The 19,185-nt window shown below is 37.3% G+C and overlaps 1 protein-coding gene across 3 annotated transcripts in view; it reads left to right on the forward strand.

Moving 5' to 3' along the window:
* FYB1 (FYN binding protein 1) overlaps positions 1 to 15,006 on the forward strand; it is a 172,943-nt gene extending 157,937 nt beyond the window's left edge. For all 3 annotated transcript variants that reach the window (XM_006063516.4, XM_006063517.4, XM_006063518.4), the window contains 3 exons: positions 8,479 to 8,512; positions 10,874 to 10,905; positions 11,692 to 15,006. In XM_006063516.4, coding sequence (XP_006063578.3) covers positions 8,479 to 8,512; positions 10,874 to 10,905; positions 11,692 to 11,714 — 89 coding nt within the window. In that variant the 3' untranslated portion in view covers positions 11,715 to 15,006. The remainder of the gene's footprint in view (positions 1 to 8,478; positions 8,513 to 10,873; positions 10,906 to 11,691) is intronic.
* Positions 15,007 to 19,185: the final 4,179 nt, after the last annotated feature.

A 19,185-nucleotide genomic window follows, 5' to 3' on the forward strand; every position in this document is an offset into this window, starting at 1 on the left:
AATTCACATTAAGAAACTGGAGATCTTGCTGGGCTGGAATCACTGTATTTCATTTTAATTTTTTTCATTTCCCACCTGCTATATTTGGCACTGAGTTGCAAAGATAATGCCAAATTAGTGTTTCTGGAAATATGGTCCCACAGACCCCCAGCATCAGAAAACTGCGAATATCACAGTTGCAATACCCTAGCCCAACATTTGACTTGCTAAGTCATGCACTCTGGGGGTCAGACAGAGATTGTAAGTCTTCCCTAGTTTGTTCCTATGTACACTAAAGTGAGAATCACTGTGCTAAAGAATTGAGCGATTCTTGCTCTGGTGTGGTTTTAAAATTATATCTCATATGTCACACCTAGCATTTCCCATTTTCCTACCTTGCAAATTCACTTGTTTTCATTTCCTATTTGGCACATTTAATATAACCTACTCTTCCAAATAAATACAAGACAGTCCTTTCCTCTCTGACAGCTACTTAAGCTGACAGATGGAAATGTTTTTGTCCAATTTTAAAAGGTAGCTTATTTCATTTAAAGTCCAGGGAGAGTAAGTCAAAATTATGTTGTCCTATATTTAAAACTGAATAGCCAGACTGGCTGTCCCATATCAGCCCAGTAAGTCTGCACGGAAAAGTCTGAGTTCAATTTTAATGACAGGGAGGTGACTCAGGAACAGGAACCAAAATGGATCTTTTAAGAATAAAACACAGTGACTCAAGGGTGGGGAAAATGGATCTAAAATTTTATGGACAAGGTGTGGTTGGCTGTTAAAGGGAAAAATGGAATGTGGGTACAAAGGATAACAGGCAGGGGTATGTAATGTTAAGACTAGAAGGTCACAGGAGATAATTTGAAGACAGAGCTGCAGGAGACAAAGAATACCCCCATTCAATCCAGGATTTGTGAACACACACCCTAAGGAATAGCCTTAAATGCGGATAACTGCATGCTTTAAATGGCTGCCAAAATATTTTTTAAATGCTCGATATTTTTAAATTATTAAAGTTATGATGAATATACCAAATTGAATATTTTCCAGGATGATTATGATAACATGAGGAAATGCTTATGATCCATTAGTAATAGAAATAAGAAGCCTGCTTAATAAAGGATGGGAATTCTTTACAGCCATGTTTTAAAAATATGTAAATGAAACTAAAATGCTAATAATGGCTGATTAAGGTGATGGAGGGGGGTGCTTACCAGGTGATGCTAGAGGTAAAGAACCCACTTGCCAATGCAGGAGACATAAGAGACGCTGGTTCAATCCCTGGGTCAGGAAGATCTCCTGGAGGAGGGCATGGCAACCCACTGCAGTGTTCTTACTTGGAGAATCCCATGGACAGAGGAGCCTGGCAGGCTACAGTTTATAGGGTCACAGCAAGTCGGACAAAACTGAAGGGAATGAGCATCCACACATGCGCAGGGTGATGGGCCTAAGTGATAGTTTTTTCCCTCTGCTTTTCCAATTATGTCACATTTTTCACAACAGACAATTGTTCTAATGCTTGTTATATGGACCTTTCTCCAGAGAACAAATTTCAGGCTTATTTTGACCTGCTGTCCGGAGATTCCTGTCCTTAACAACAGACCCCATCTAGAGCAATGCTCCTAGACTTAAAAGTACATGCACTTCTCAGAGATCTTGTTAGAAATGTAGACTTTAATTTAGTAGATCTGAGGTGAGGAGTTTCCCCAAGGTCTCACGTAATTCATGCTGCTAGTCCACAGAACAGACTCTGAGTAACAGGATGTAAATGACCTCAGCAACAAGCATGTATAGATACAGATGGGCAGACGTAGATTCAGCATCAAGAACAGAAATTTGGAGCAGACTCCTATCTAGGAATCAACAGACCTTAAACAGGAGAAAAAGCAGCAGCCATTCAGGGATAATTTGTAATCTGCTGTCATTTTTTATTTGGACATCAATCATTCTAAATACTACTATGAATACCAGAGGGCTCCCATCCTCTTAAGAATGTATCATCTGTTAAAAATGAGAAGTGAAAACATTACATGATAAAACCAAGCGTTCCTTGTTACTTTTTTCTTTTTCTTTTTTTCCTGGTGTAGGACCAATGCAGTTTGCAGTTCCCAAGCTCACAAATAACTAATTCAATTCTTTGGTGGTTTGGGGTTCATCTCAAACAGAATGAAAATCATCTTATTATATCTTGTGTACTAGTTGTTTTTTATTTAAAAACTTTCTTTGGCCTGGACTTTGTCTTAGTTTGGCCTCCCCAGCTGGAAGGTGAGTCTGGGAAACTCCCATCAGCAAGTGGCAGAGTAGACTGGGAAGAGAAGGCAGCTAACAAAACTTTGTTATCAAAAAAGAGGCATCACTTGGGTAGGTGCAGCTTGCACGCTCAGTTGCTTCAGTCGTGTCCTACTCTTTGCGACCCTGTAGACTGTAGCCTGCCAGGCTCCTCTGTCCATGAGATTCTCCCAGCAAGAATACTGAAGTGGGTTGCCATGCCCTCCTCCAGGGGATCTTCCTGGCCCAGGGATTGAACCCACATCTCTTATTTCTGCATTGGCAGGCTCAAGCAGCAGTGTTATCCCATCCGGTGGGAAACAAATAGGGGTATTTATACATCAACTCCTGGCCATCAGGAATTGAAGCCTACCCCTGGACATGTGACCAGTCATTCAGGACACTGAGAAAGCAGACAAGGAAAGTTCTGGAAGCCAGAAAAAAAAAAGTCATCAGTAAATAAATAGAAAATGCAATTACTATCAGTTGCAAGTTGAACCACAAATCCCTGAAATCATGAGGGTGAAAGTATATGAGAGGGCCATCAAAAGCATCTTCAATTGCATTATTCCACAATTCAATGATCAGATTTATTTCATTTCCCTTTTATTTCCCCAAATCTCTTATCTTTCTTAATTTTTCCAAAATTGCTCGTTATTCTTTCCCTGAACTGAATCCTTGACGTTTTTAATTTTCTTAATTTCTGATCCATTCCTCAAATATCACTATAGGATTTGGGACAGGTGCTGTGTGGCTTTAACCCTCCCTCACTGGATTATCCCAATAACCTTTCAAAAGATATGTGTCCCTTACCATTACTCTCAGCCATTCCACTCACCACACTGGTACCTGAATATTATTTTTTAAAAAACATGAAGTCTTTAGGGTTAGTATATAAAATCCTTTATGGTCCAGCCTTCCCCTCTTCAACTATTTCCCATTTGTAGCTTGTACTTCAGAAATACAGACTACTGACTTGTCATTCCCTGAGTAAATCGTGCTATTTCACCCTTCTATACTATTTTATTCTATTTGGAATGCCCATAAATTATCTATTAAAAACAAACCAGTTGTCATCTAAAATTGGAAGCACACTCACTCCCTCCTCCCTAACACAATTAATCTCTCCCTTGCTCCACCATACCACTACTGTTACTGCTGCAAATGTCCTTACTGCTTTAACAACATATTACTCTTATTAAACTCGGAGTTTGAGAGTAACTTCAACGAAATGTTCTCAACATTGTATTGCCAACACATTCTACACTGCCTGATACCTTGTTTGGGACTCGCTGAATTGAGTATAAGAATTTAGAGACTGCAATTGTTTAACCAGATGAAAATCTGACATACTGACATTTGTGGGAAGAAGTCTGTAGAATAGTTTAACTTGTTTTAAGACACAAGTTCTCTTGTGTGATTCCGTTCACTTATTGTGTATCATTTGAGAAACTCTAAATCTTTCCGTTCCTTTTTCTACATGTAATTAGCAGTAATAGCATTTGCAATCCAGCACCATGGTGATCCTAACATTTTCCTTACTTTCTATTCGTTTTTAATCTGGCAAAAAAAAAAAAAAGAGAGAGAGAGAGAGAAAACCATAGTTTACTTAAACATAATTTGTAATGATAGAAATCCAAGGCTAAAGCATGAACAGTAATCCCTTCTCACTGTGGGGTAGAGTACAAGCCACTTTTACCGGCATTAGCACATTTGAAAAAGTCTCAGCCACAGACTTGTAGAAGAGCATATTGTAGAGGCATTGAGATCTTAGATATATATTTGATAGCACATTCCCAAATGTTTAGAATTTCTTGATAATATTTGTGCATTTTCCTCAAGTCAATGTCTCATAAACTGTGAGTTTTCCCACCTCCTGTCACCAGAGAAAATTTTCCTACAAAAATGTGTGGAATGAGACATGAAGTATTTGTGGTCAAAATGTTCTCCATTTCCTTTGGGCATCAAAGGAAGGGGAATTTTAAAGGTACTTTGAATGTCCCCAATCCAATTGATCATTTCTTTGCTTCGGTAATTTTGTTTTCCATTTTAAAACAACACATGCTAACTGAAGAAAAAATTTTTTATTCAGAAATTTAATAATTCATCTGATTTGAAACCCTAAAACTAAGTAGAGAGAGAAAAAGAGAGGAAACACTAGGATAATAATTTATATTTAGTATTATATACTGCATTTCATTTTTAATTTCTATTCCACTATGAACATTTTCTCTTGAAATTGGACATTGTTTCACTTGCCTGGGTAAAAGTATGCAATGTGACTTTATTGTTTTTAAACTGCATGAGGCCAAATTGAGTACATTTAACTTTATTTCTGGGCTTGCTTACAACAAATGAAATGATAAGGAAATAATACAATTCATCATTTTTACTGAGTAAAAAATTTGAAAATATTAGAACAACAATCTCTTTCATTTTATTCCAAAGACGGCTTTGCATATCCTTGGTAATTTTATATTCACAATGCCTTTCGGAAAGGTCAATCATTAGTTCTAGGACACATCTGCCCTGTACCAAGTAAACGTTAGGGGAAGAAATTAACGGGCATGTATAGGGGGTGGGTGTGACTTCCTTAACTAGCTCTGCTGCTGCTGCTAAGTCCCTTCAGTCGTGTCCGACTCTCTGCGACCCCATAGACGGCAGCCCATCAGGCTCCCCCGTCCCTGGGATTCTCCAGGCAAGAACACTGGAGTGGGTTGTCATTTCCTTCTCCAATGCATGAAAGTGAAAAGTGAAAGTGAAGTCGCTCAGTCGTGTCCGACTCTTAGCGACCTCATGGACTGCAGCCCACCAGGCTCCTCCGTCCATGGGATTTTCCAGGCAAGAGTACTGGAGTGGGTTGCCATTGCCCTCTCTGTAACTAGCTCTACCCCACCACATATTTCAAAGCATTTGCTTCAAGCCACTGTGTTCTATGTTCTGCTCTATGAATGTGAAGTTTCCAAATAATAATCTCATATGATATATGAGACTCCCTGGTGTGCCAGTGTCCATCATATTATAGAACTAACTAAACACAGCAGCTCCTCTGCATGTTTCAGAACTACGGTGAGTTTTCCTGTTTATTTCATTTGTTTGTATTTTTCATTAATGTTCCCTATGATGGTTGTATGTGGAACATGTGAGCAAAGAGAACATTTTCTACTGCAAACAAAAATTTGTTTCTAGGAACTATAATGGAGAGATTGTATAAAAATTCATGGTAAGACACTTGTTTTGACACTGTCGGGAATCATGCTTCTAATATAATGAAGTTTTAGCAGAGATTTTTAAAGGTACTAGACAGCAAAACCTAAGCTGTATTAAAAGTTGTTCACCCTGTAGAAATGCTATTTAATGTTGATTTTATAGCTAACGAGCCCCAAATGATCACATCATTTCAGGGAACTAAAATAGAGCCGCACAGGACCAACCCTGCTCCAACCCCTTAATATGTTTGCTCTCAAATAATGTTCCCAATCATTGATGTTTGTGCTTCTAACAACTACAAAAACAGCAACAACATTAGTGCTTTCCTCAAAAGGAAATGTGGTTAGAACTCTTGAACAGACAAGATATCAGAGGAAATGTAATAGAGGTTTGAGAAGCTAAGAAAATATATTTTTATAATTAATTTTGTGAGATTAGGTAATTAAACTGTATTATGAGTTATTAACTTTGATCATTGAAAGGACTCTTTTACACCTAATTACAGATAGTGTTTTATCCATGTTGACACAATTTTAGCATAATTGAGTTTTTTAAAAAATAGATGTTCTATAGTGGTGGTGGTGTAGTCGCTAAGTCATGTCTGACTCTTGCAACCCCATGGACTGTAGCCTGCCAGGCTCCTCTAGCACTGGAAAATAAAAACCTTTAATTTCCAAAATGAGGATTATATTCTTTATTTTGGATTTAGTTTCTTTTGACTTTCTAAATATTTTTTACAAATGACAACAAATATATTTGATGCCAGAATAATTCCAATCTATGGCAATATTTTATTTCTTATATATTTCTCTAATTGTCTACATTCTAATTTTAGTTCAGATACTTTACAAAGCCCAGACAACTAACAAAGAGATTGACTTCATCATGACTTCATCACTGAAGGCTTCAGTCTTTATTTTTAAATTATTAATTTAAACATGAATATCATGGGAACACTTAACTTGTATTGTTTTATTTTCCAATTTGTTTTAAGAGAAAATTAAAAATGAAAACATAACCATCAATTTTAACTAACGAAAAAATAAAGTTTATGACTCTTACTGTCTGTAGAAATGGTTCACACTTTATGCTAGCCCTAAACACAAGTACAGGTAAAGACAGATTTCCACTATTGGAACCCTGATACAAAATCTGCAGTTTGTTCTAAAAGTCTGTTATTTGCAGAGTTTCTCTTTTGAGAGACACACAGAGAATTGAATTTGTTAAAGATGAGCTTATCCCCCTTTAAAAATCATGCTAAATGGATGATGTCCAACCTTAAATTTTTTTAAGTTTGTTAATGTGAAACGAAAGAACTGTGGAATCAAAGGCAACCCAAGGATCATAGATATTAATTTTAGATGACCTTTATATTAACTTTTCCACATCTGCCGTAATTGAAATAAAATGGAAGATATAACGTGGTCTAATTTTTTCATATTCCAAAAAAAATATTACTTTAGTCTGTTTTTATCATTTTGACACATGCTTCATTACCTCTATGCTACAGCAATTCAAAGATAACTTTGATTCTTTATTTTCCAAATATGACTCTTATAAAATAAGATAAAAAATTGGATAAAAATATTTATCAAAAAGTGGTGAATCCTTTGACAGAATATTTGGTGGAGTATTTTTACCCTGGAATATTTCAAGGGAAAGTTTGTTTCCTTAAATTTTAATGCACAATTTCAGTTATATGATTCTAACTTAAAATTTTTGCATGTTAAGTCAGTGGCAATATGATATTAATATGTTTAAGTTTATTAGCATTGGTATTAATTTTCGTTTATGAACTTCCTGCTTTGTCATTTTTTACACATTTACTCTGATTTAGAACCTAAAACCAGATCTGAGGTGGAGCAAAACCAATAAATTGACTCAGTGAAAGAAATTATTTAGATGGTGATTGGCAAAACTATAAACGGTACTAATGGCAAGCATGCAATAGTGACGAGGTGCTAACACAAAACTAACAGCTATAAAGGTTAGTAAATTAATTAGATGTCAGCAGACGCTTTCTTGTGAAAAATAGTCCATATTTTTTCTTAGGAGTATTTTGCTCAAGAGGGGCAAAAATAAAGTGGAAAAAAAATAATTTGCTTTCCTGTATAAAATGTCTATTTTCTATTTAACAGAGGAATCACTGGAATCTCTGATATCTGTTCTGATAATTATTTGTTCCATGAAAGATGAAAATACAAACACTGACATTCTGTCAAGTGGCAAAAGCAATAGTGGAAGATCTTTCACACTGATTATAAGAGAGCTGTTTTGAAACTTTTTCGAATGCACACTGCCCCAAGTAACCACTAGATTGTGGATCTGAAAGGGGAGTAGAATATAATTCTGACTGTTCAGTTTAAAAAAAAAAATTGAAAAGTTAAGTCTTAGACCTGGAGATATTTAAAATCCCTACCCATGACCTGGCTTCCCTTGTGGTTCAGCTGATAAAAGAATCCACCTGCAATGCAGGAGGCCCTGGTTTGTTTCCTGGGTTGGGAAGATCCAACCCAGAGGAGGGCATGCAACCCACTCCAGTATTCTTGCATGAAGAACCCCCATGGACAGAGGAGCCTGGCAGGCTACAGTCCGTGGGGTCTCCAAGAGTCAGACATGACTGAATGACTAAGCACACACCCCCGTGACCTACTCTTGTAACTAGAGAAATTATGCTTAATAAAGTCTTAAAATTGTGCCACATGGGCAACACCTTGAAGAAATAGATTAAACTGTGAAAGAAGCTTGGGCTACAACATACAGTAGCTTAGAAAAGAAAATATTGGTTTTTAATTTAAGGGAGAAGGAGGAAATATTGTAAATGGTGAAAAACAGGAGAGAGAAAAAAGAGAAAAGTGGACACATAAAAATGAGTCATATTGAGATAGATATAATTATTCAATATATTATATGATATTCTTTTAATTATTAAATTCTATTTCAATTTCTTTAAAAATAGCAGAGAGTTTTCAAGTTTATATTGTTAATAAAATATATTTTCTTTTTCTTTCTTAGATGGTTATGTCCTTCGGAGCTACTTGGTGGACAAGTAAGCCTATTTTCTCCTCCTACTATACTTTCAAAAAGAATGATATTCTTTTCTTTAGGAAGGATTCCTAATATCATTTAAATAACATAATCTACTAAACTATCAGAAATAAATTTTAAAACAATACTCTATACTAATGTCAATATGGTAGTATCCATAATGAAGTTAGTTTTAAGTGTCACTCTTTTAAATCTAAAAGAGGAGCCCTTCTCATTCATGAGTATACCATTGCTGGTTTTATATATTCATTGGAGACAGACATGGCAAACATTGGATACAGGTCAAAATTGCTAGCACTTTCATTAATACTTTGCTTTTCACTAGCTATTAATGTAGCTAGTGAAATGTAGGGACTTCCCTGGCGGTCCAGTGGTTAAGATTTCACCTTCCGATGCAGGGGGTATCGGTTTGATCCCTGATCAGGGAGCTAAGATTCCACATGCCTCACAGCCAAAAAAAAAAAAAAAACCATAAAAAAACAAAACAAAACAAAAATGCAGTTGATTGGATTGATCAGAGATCAATAGCTTCTGCAGAGTAGGTACAAATATCACCTGCTAACAGCTTATAGTTTGGCTCCTAACTGAGGGCTTTTCTTTATTCATGCCATGCATCATAGAATATTAAGTTGCCTTTTTTGGAAGCACGCCAAAAAGAAAAGATAGCGGTCAATGATTCTCCTATTTTTATGAATAGGACATTGTCACGGTCTGGTACTAGAGCTAACAGAGTCACACTCCCCTCTCCCTCCCCCCACCAATGTTATAAGATTCTGTTCCAAGTAAACCAGTGTAAGAAATGAGCTCCATTACCACAGTAGGTCATACACCAATCCGGAGATTTACAGAATTCGGAATAATTAAGAAATCAAGGAGGATTCACAAACTGTATCCATAAACAACCTGACACCATCAGAAAGAGACAAGTGAAGGTTAAGTGCTCTGTCAGCAAACTAGGAAAGAATCAAGAGAAAAATAATCATAACAATTTTGTTTTCTTCAGAGCATTAATCATAGTAGTAGGCATTGGACTTTTCAATGGGCTTTACTCTATGAAAGATACAAATTTCAAGGAGAGAATGTGTGACATGATGGGACCACATCTTCATCAGTGACTATTACAGGATGATTTAGAGAGAATTCAGAAAGTGTACTCTCAAGTAATTATTGCTTTACCATCTATTGAGGTGAACAGTTAATAAATGTTTATTGAATGAACGGTAGAAAAAATCTGTCCTCTTTGCATTTGTATCAAATTTCCATTAGCCAAATCCTTCCTCAATCTCAGAAAAAGGATTCAAACAGAAGACAGAGGGAACTCACGGCATCTGCCATGGTTAGCAGCAATTTGAAAAGCCTGCTGCTTCTAAATGCACAAAGGTAGTACAGGAACCAAGAGTAGGTCTGGACTAAGTGACAAACCCACCTCACATTTCTGCACTTCAAAACCGTGTCCTCCATTTCAAGGTTCTATTAATATTTATAATTCTATTTTAATTACTTGCGTGCCATTGTCTCCTCCATTACCTTATAAGCTTCTAGAAACAAAGGCTGTGTCTTATAAATCTCCTGGTACATAGGAGGGACTCAGTGTGTGTGTGGAATAGAATATGTCACAAAGATTCAGGATCAGATAAAACCTAAAATGTGTAAAAGTCACAAACTATTATTAGGGATGCTGCCTATAACCACAAACATTTTTTTTAATTATGTAACATAAGAATCACCTATGAACCATATCCTGGCTGCTAATTTTGTAACCAATACTTATATATTTTTTAATTAATATTTAGAAGTTATAATTAGAAACATTGTAAAAATGATACACCCATTTCTTATGCCAAATATTTTTGTATTTCTTTCAACACTTGAAGTTCACATGAAAGTAGTATACATCTGAATTAACAAACATAAAGAATTCATCAGAGTTTTCGATGAGGGCCCCCAATAGAGTACTGTGCTTTGATTTTTCAGTTTGTTCGGTTCAACAAACATTTCTTAACCAAGGACAGATATATGCTAGGCTTATAGTTCAACTGAAAGATGAATAAGGCATGGTCTGTGTTCTTGGGGCATGTTTTCACTATTCTGTATGTCTATGATATGGAATAAGTTTGTGTGTGTGCATGTGTGTGTAAGAATGAAACAGAAGATTAGATTAAGTCAATAAAAGGGGATGCAGATGTATATGAAATTTCTTCCCATCTATAAATGTATAACACATAATACTCATCATCATAATACTTCTCATCCTTAAATGCCTTGTATCACATGAAATAATGTTATTAAACTTTTAACCTAATGTTACTTTAATATTAAGAAGATTATTTCATTAAAGTAAAATTTATTTTCTACTTAACAGTGATGGAGAGATTTATGATGATATTGCTGATGGTAAGTCTCATGTGGCACCCACCACAGGGAAGAATGGTGAATTTACTGTTCTTACAAATACTGGAAATAGCTTACTGGATTAATAAGAGCCTTCCAATCTGATCAGAATTTGAATTATCTGAAAATGTTAGGAAATGTAAATACCTTGGTATAATTTTTAAAAATTTATTTTTGTAAATGACTGGAAATCAAGAGAAAAATCTCTTCTTTATTTCCTTTGAAAAATAAAAGAATAAAATATTTAGTGAATTTTTCATTAGACCATGAATCTTAATAAGGATTGCTTTTACCCACAAGAAATATTTGTGCTTGGACAGTAAATAGGTACATATTTCATAACATGTATTACTCATTAGTATTATCTAAGCATTGAACACTTCTAAATTACGATCTAAAAATTTAATCTCACCTGAAATGAAGCATAGTGTAATGTTCCTTTTGGTCTCCTTTTAAATGTACGATTCTTACTGATGCCTAATATTTTCAGCCTCATCCAGAATTACTTTCAAAAAGCATATTTAATAAAGTTTCAGATTAAATAATCCTGAGTCTCATTTTGGTAGAGAATAGATTTGTCCAGAAACTTTGTTTGGAAAAGTATACTAGGCAATGAGTGTTAAATAAACATATGGCCTTCCACTTAACTGCTTTTTCATAAAGTGAGCCAATTCTACTTTTTCTTAATCCTAAACCAGGAGAGTATGAATCGTTTACAATTTCCAATGTATGAACACTTAGAGAATATGTATTTTGTGTAACTAATTTAAATTTGTTTTCTTCTTTCAGGTTGCATCTATGACAATGACTAGCTCTCAGTTTTGGTCCTTCTGCTACGTTTATTTGACATCAATGTGAAGTCTGGGTTTTAACTGGCTTGTCTTACCGAGTATCGTAGAAAATGAATGCACAAAGCTACTTAGTACTTTTGTCAAAAAATTCTACTTACTTTCATACATCTTGAAATTTTGGCCTTGGAAAGCGATAGCTCTGCCCAACCAACGTCTTAGAAGACTGTATTTATGAGATGTGAGAAATGTTAAAAACCCAGTTCTGCCTCAGCCACCATGAAGGCACTTCTTTTAGTCCATCAATAGACAACTCTTCCTAAAAAAATCATTTGAGAAGAAATGACTGTGTTGTCTAAAGAAATATGAAGAACAACAAAAAATATAAGGAAGGAAATTTTTAGACTTTTCCTAAGAGGGAAAACTATTGTTTGTACTTCTGATGATCATATCTTATATTCTCCATTCAAATTACCAACCTTTAAAAGGCAGGGCTGTCTCCTCTCTTATTGGTGGGTTAAATGTTTTTAAAAACGATAGTAGTAGTGGAACTTTTGTATAAAGTTTGTCTCTATTTGTTAATTGTGAATATGTTTTAATTATTTGATGAGAATGTATGCAATTCCTATACATACCTAAGATTAAAACGGTGGAAGAGTCTAAAATGTTTTCTTTTTGTAGAACTGTATGCTAACAGTATAATTCTGTTTATAGTTCTATTGTAACTAGAGTGGATATGAATGAAGACTATCCTAAAATTATGAAGAATGAAGTTTGAAAGTAACTAGCCTTTAACGTACCTCTTTGCTATGAAGGCTCTTTTAAAGGTTTTTGTTTTTCTATTACCTCCATGGAAAAAACTTTAAACCACTTTACTGGAAAGTTAGCCAACAGAGGGGATACAAATTAATAAATCTTAGCGTTTGGGCTGGGGTGTTTCATATCAGTACATACTCAACCAAAGACAACCCCAAAACAAAATGTGAATCATTTGGGTTCCAAATGCTAAGAACACTAAACATGACACAAACTGAAGAGACCTAAAACCCAAGAAAAAAGTATATTAGGAAACTTTTTCAACTTCAACCCACTCCAGTATTCCTGCCTAGAAAATCCCATAGACAGAGGAGCCTGGCAGGCTCCAGCCCATGGGGTCACAAAAGAGTCAGGCAGGACTTAGTGACTAAACAAACAAAAAATGAATTGAGCAAATCCTAACGCTGGCTCTGCTATTAATGAACCTTGATGTGATATTGGATAAATTATTAATCCTCCTATTAATAGTTATCTCATTTGCAAATTTCAAGATTGGACTAAGTTAGTTTTTCCCAATGTTTTCACTATCAGTTAACTTCTATAATCCTCCTCTGCCCTAGCCCTGTGCTTTAGAAGCTTTTCCTGACTTTTAAAACTCAGTGATGAAATAATGATTAATGTATTACCCATGTTTTAATATTGCAAAGGCCCACCCATTGGAGAGTCTGAAGAGTGGCCCATCTGAATTGAAATAATTCCAAGTAATTGTAAAGGAATTCAAAGTCTTCATATGGGTTAAGTGGGGTTTCTATTAGGCACTTTGAAATGTAAAAATAGATCATCAACTACTATCGTTCCATGTATACATTCTGGGAGTCTGAGGCCCCCAGATTAGAAGACACTGATCTTAAAAGACCCCTTCAAATTATGAAATATTTTGATGTCTAATTTTTGATAGGGAGAGACAGTATTTGCTCATGTGATGAATTTACTTTAAAACCAGATAAAATTACATCATCCAAATGTGGTTTTTGTTTGTTAAATCAGGTAACAACTATACAGAATACACTGACAGAATGTTTCCAGTAATTTTTTCTTCTGATTGAGAATAGTATAAACTCAAGACAATGTCAGTTTTAAAAATGCTAAATTATATCAAGAGAATCGTTTAGAATTTTGGTTCATATACAAAGAAACAGATACATGCCTGTGAAACATTTATGTAATAGGTAATTGCCTTAATATAAAGGAAATATCTGAAGTATTAATTTTAATATACTAAATATTATTTCTGTTTTGGTTTTACATAAGGAATTTTGTCATGTGAGAAGAGTGACAAATAAATAATACCTTCACAGATAACTTTGCCTCCTGCTTATCAAGACATCAAGGCTAGCAGGCTTTCTGTCCCATAACTTGATCCCATATCTGTATAAGACTGTGTTTGAGCCCATTCTTTCCTCTTTTGGCTTCGGCCTCAGAGGATGGGATACCTCGGGTTCAAACCAAACCTTCCACCACTGATGTCCCTGATAGCCGCCTCCTGTTTTGTGATAGAAATTGAGATAACCAAGTGCAAATGCTTCGAATATCCTACAAGGTGAAGCCTTGGTCCATATCCAGACACTAACCCAGAAAATAAGATGTCACCACTCAGAGTCAAAGCCACAACCTGTTATCTCATGTTTTCCTGCCTTCTCTGGAGTCTTCTTCTTTCACAATTATTTCATTCTCAACCTCCCTGTCTCACTTCTTCCCCATCCCTTTTTCCCTCCTACGTTTCCTCTTTTCTATCTTTTTCTCCCATTATGCAAATTCCCTCCTTTAGGCTTACAAACATACCCAAGTCTTTCCTGCTTGAAAAACAGGAAATCTTGCCTACCATCCAAATACCCCTCTACCTACAGTCTGTTCTATCTTCTTTTCCTCACCTTGTTGTCTTTTAATGGTAGGGTATATATGGAATTCCCTGGTGGTCTAGTGGTTAGGTCTCCATGCTTGGGGCCTGGGTTCTGTCCCTGGTCAAGGAAGAAAGACCCTCACATGAGATATGGCCCCCCCCACAAAAGTAGTGTATGTGTGGGAGCCAGGAAAATGTGCCTCATGGACCTTCAATCACAGACAGCTTAATTAACCAAAGGCCCCAGTCCTGCCAATGCCAGCCTTCCGATAGACTGCTCCTATGTACCCAGCAATTGAGTGTGGCAGGCCTGTTCCTCAAAGATACAAAACCTCCCAGCAGCCTGGCTAACCCTTCCTTACCATCATAGCACTCTGAGATGCTTTGCCCCAGCCATCTCTTCCTCCTCCCTTTCTGGGTTCAGACTTGCCTTGCTCCCTGTTGATTCCTCCAGCCTTCCCTGCCTTCCTCCCATTTCCTCTGACACATGTATTTGCCCCTCCCCGCTCTCCCATATTACTGCATTTTTCACTCCATCTTGGTGTTTGCTTTCCAGAAGACCTGCACTGACCACTGTAGCACTGGAGAGTTTGTAAAAATACACATCCTCCTCAGATCAACTGAATCAGAATATCTGGTGAAGAAATGTTTCAATCAATTTTCTTTAATTGAAGTATGGTTGATTTACAATGTTGTGTTAGTTTCAGGTGTACTGCAAAGTGATTCAGTTATACATATATATAATCTGTTATTAAATTATTGTTTGATAATTATTATAAAATATTTGGTACAATCCCCTGTGCAATACAATATATTCTTGTTGGTTTCAATCAATTTTTTATTGACTCTAAATATGAATTTAATGTGAAGCGCTGGCCCCTATTCACCCTCTACTACATTCTCAAGTTATATTCAATCTTCGACTTACCGCAGTCTGGTATCTGCTACAATTACTCTCAAGTCAAGGGTCTGTGGATATCCCACAAGTACCTCTAACTCATGTGACTCAAAACTGAACTCATCCTCTTTTCCCTTTTCAGCTGATGATTCCTCCTACAGGTTCTATTTCCATGACAAATCAATCATCCATTCACTCAAGCTCAAAACCCAAAAGTTTCTCTGCTTCTGCTCCTTCACTTTTCATGTCCAATGACTCATCATTAAGCAGAACTTCTCAAAAGATCTGTCTTACTTGTTTTATACTCCTATACCTGGGTTGAGAAGATTCCCTGGAACAGGAAATAGCAAGCCAACCCAGTATTCTTGCCTGGGAAATCCCATGAACAGAAGAGCCTGGCAGGATATAGTCCATGGGGTAACAAAAGAGTCGGACATGACTTAGCAACTAAACAACACCAACAAATTTGGAAGTAACATTGAAACACTTAAGATTTAACACAATAAATACAAATAATATAATAATAAATAAACCTAATGTCTCAACCAGGTCCAGTTCCTACATCTGAGTTTCAGGTTACAGGGTGGACTTCTTTTTTTATTTGATATCTCATGCTGCGATTCATGGGGTTGCAAAGAGTCAGACACGACTGAGTGACTGAACTGAACTGAACTGAAAACACCTAGGGAGGTAGTCATCCTGGTTTTTATAATAGAAGCATCTATTCTCTTTTGCCTTCAATCTTTCCCAGCATCTAGTCTTTCCAATGAGTCAGCTCTTCAAATCAAGTGGCCTAAGTATTGGAGTTTCAGCATCAGTTCTTCCAATGAATATTTAGGGTTAATTTCCTTTAGGATTGACTGGTTTGATCTCCTTGAGTCCAAAGGACTCTCAAGAGTTTTCTCTAGCACCACAATTCAAAAGCATTAATTCTTTGGTGCTCACCTTTCTTTACGATTCCCTGGTGGCTCAGAGGGTAAAGCGTCTGCCTGTAATGCAGGAGACCTGGGTTCGATCTCTGGGTCAGAAAGATCCCCTGGAGAAGGAAATGGCAACCCACTTCAGTGCTCTTGCCTGGAAAATCCCATGGACAGAGAAGCCTGGTAGACTACAGTCCATGGGATCGCAAAGAGTTGGACACGACTGAGCGACTTAACTTCACTTTCACTTTCTTTAGAATGAGGCAGAATATGAGATGGTTAGATAGCATCACCTACTCAATGGACATGAATTTGAGCAAACTCCAGAGATAGTGGAGGACAGAGAAGCCTGGTATGCTGCAGTCTATGGGGTCACAAAGAGTGGGACATGACTTAGCAACTGAACAGCAAGTCTATTTTCCAATTCAGTGACAGTTTTCACTCTATTTAACTGAGGAAAATATTAGGCTGTGTGTTTGGTCCCCTAGAGTATACTGGGGCATAGTCACAGTCTTCAGCTTTAACTGCAAATTTGGCAAAATAATGAATGTGCAACAGGTACCTCTCATCTTTGGGAGGTTTTCCACATGCAACAATTCCTCTGTAAGTGTCTTCACAACTTATTGAATTAGAAGAGTTTTCCAAATGTCAAAAAGGGGGCTTTCTTGATGGTCCAGAGGTTCAGAGTCTGCGTTGCAATGCAGCAGACACTGTTTCAATCCTTGGTCGGGAAGATCCTACATGCCACAGAGCAACTAAACCTGTGTGCCACAACCACTGAGCTCCTACAGCCTACAGCCCACAGCCCATACTCCACAACGACAGAAGCCACCACAAGGAAAAACCTGTGCATTGCATATAGAGAGCAGCCCCCACTCGCTGTAACTAGAGAAAGCCTGTGCTCAGCAACAAAGACCCACCGCAGCCAAAAATGACTAACTAAATAATTTTTTTAAAGGCGTGTTTAAAGGCCAACTTGTTAATGGGTTTCCTACTCCAGTTTAGATAAAAATTCAGAGTTCCTGGCTGCAAGCAACATAAATTAACTGTTGCCTTTGCATAACTCATGGAATCACTCATGGAATCAAAGTCCCTAGAGAGAGAAATCCATTGACTGTGTTTAAGTCATGTACTTGCTTACGTGGTGGGGGCAGGGAGGCTCTTACTTCTTTGACTCCCAATTTAAAGAAAGTCACCAAAAATCATCCTCTCAACCAAGACTATATTCAATGGTGGGAAGATAATTTCCCAATACAAAAATCAGAGTGCTACCAAGAATAGGAAACCTGACCTCATGAGTAAAGCAGTCAAGGTATGTATGTGTGCATGGATATATATGAAAGACAAATGTGTATTTTGTTTACATATTAAACACATTAGCAATATTTCTCGATAAAAAATGTATAGATAGATATTTGTATATTTTAAGTTTTCTTGAAGAATTTGCTCTTCTATCTTTCCTTGCTCACTTTTGACAGAGACATAGAAAAATGGTTCTATTCTGTAAGAAACACCATGATGTCAACATGATGATCACTGGCAACTGATACTTATCTTTGGTATGAGGACAATAAGGAATGGTGGGGACTGTGGCAAACAGTGGAATATAAGCTTTGTCCACAGGTGGTGGTGGTTTAGTTGCTAAGCTATGTCTGATTCTTGTCCCATGGACTATAGCCTGCCAGGCTCCTCTGTCTATGGGATCTCCCATGGAGTGGGTTGAAGGCAAGAATACTGGAGTGGGTTGCCATTTCCTTCTCCAGGGGAACTTTCCCACCCAGGAATTGAACCTGGGTCTCCTGAATTGCAGGCAGATTCTTTCCTGACTGAGCTACAGGGGAATCCCCTGTTTACAGGGGTGAGTTGCTATTATACCGAGTATCTCCTACTTGGACATCCAAATCCCTGCTCCAATCTTCTCCATTCTGCTCTGTGTCCCTCAGGACTACCCTTTATGGGCTGCTCCCTTGACTTGTAGCTTCATTCAGCCGATGAGGAGCACTAGCAGACACTTAGAGGGACAGAGAGTGAACTTTAGCTATTTATTCCTGTGGTTTCCTCCCTGAGGCATTGTCCACAAGCTTGTTGTGTCCCTCATAAGAAGTCACAGCTCTGCCAGACAGGCTTCTCCACCATGCTGCCTCCCTGGCTCCACTGTTTCTCCCTCTCCTTCCTCCAAGACTGTAGTCACTCCCTAAGATTACTAGTTCTAGGGTACTGTTCCTTGCTTTATGGTTCCCCCACATATACACACTGTCCACTCATGTGTAATCAATCCATTTTTTGTTTTCCTCCAATTTCCCAATTTGAGTTTAATCACTGTGGACAGTGACTGCGGCCATGAAATTAAAAGATGCTTGCTCCGTGGAAGAAAAGCTAGACAGTGTAGTAAAAAGCAGAGATATTACTTTGCCTCCAAAGGTCTGTATAGTCAAAGCTATTGTTTTTCCAGTAGTCGTGTACAGATGTGAGACCTGGACAATAAAGAAGGCTAAGCACTGAAGAATTGATGCCTTTGAACTGTGATGCTGGAGAAGACTCTTGAGAGTCCCTTGGACTGCAAGATCAAACCAGTCAAGCCTAAAGGAAATCAACCCTGAACTGGAAGGACTGATGCTGAAGTTGAAACTCCAATACTTTGGCCACCTGATTTAAAGAGCTGACTCACTGGAAAAAAAAACCCTGATGGTTGGCTAAATTGAAGGCAGGAGGAGAAGGGGACAACAGAGGATGAGATAGTTGGATGGCATCACCAACTCAATGGACATGAGTTTGAGCAAACTCCAGGAGATGGTGATGGACCGCAAAGCCTGGCATGCTGCAGTCCATGGGGTCACAAAGATTCGGACATGACTGAACAACTGAACAGCAACATCTGATCCTCACCTGGGCGCTCCTGATATATGACTCAAATCTCATGGATTGTGAGTCTGGTGTCAACAGTCTTCAATTTTTCGAAAGAAGTGATGTCAAGGTTTATATACTTCCTAGGGTTTTTTTTTTTTACTTTTGATTCAAGTT

Source organism: Bubalus bubalis, chromosome 19 (assembly GCF_019923935.1).
Source record: "Bubalus bubalis isolate 160015118507 breed Murrah chromosome 19, NDDB_SH_1, whole genome shotgun sequence".
NCBI lineage: Eukaryota > Metazoa > Chordata > Mammalia > Artiodactyla > Bovidae > Bubalus > Bubalus bubalis.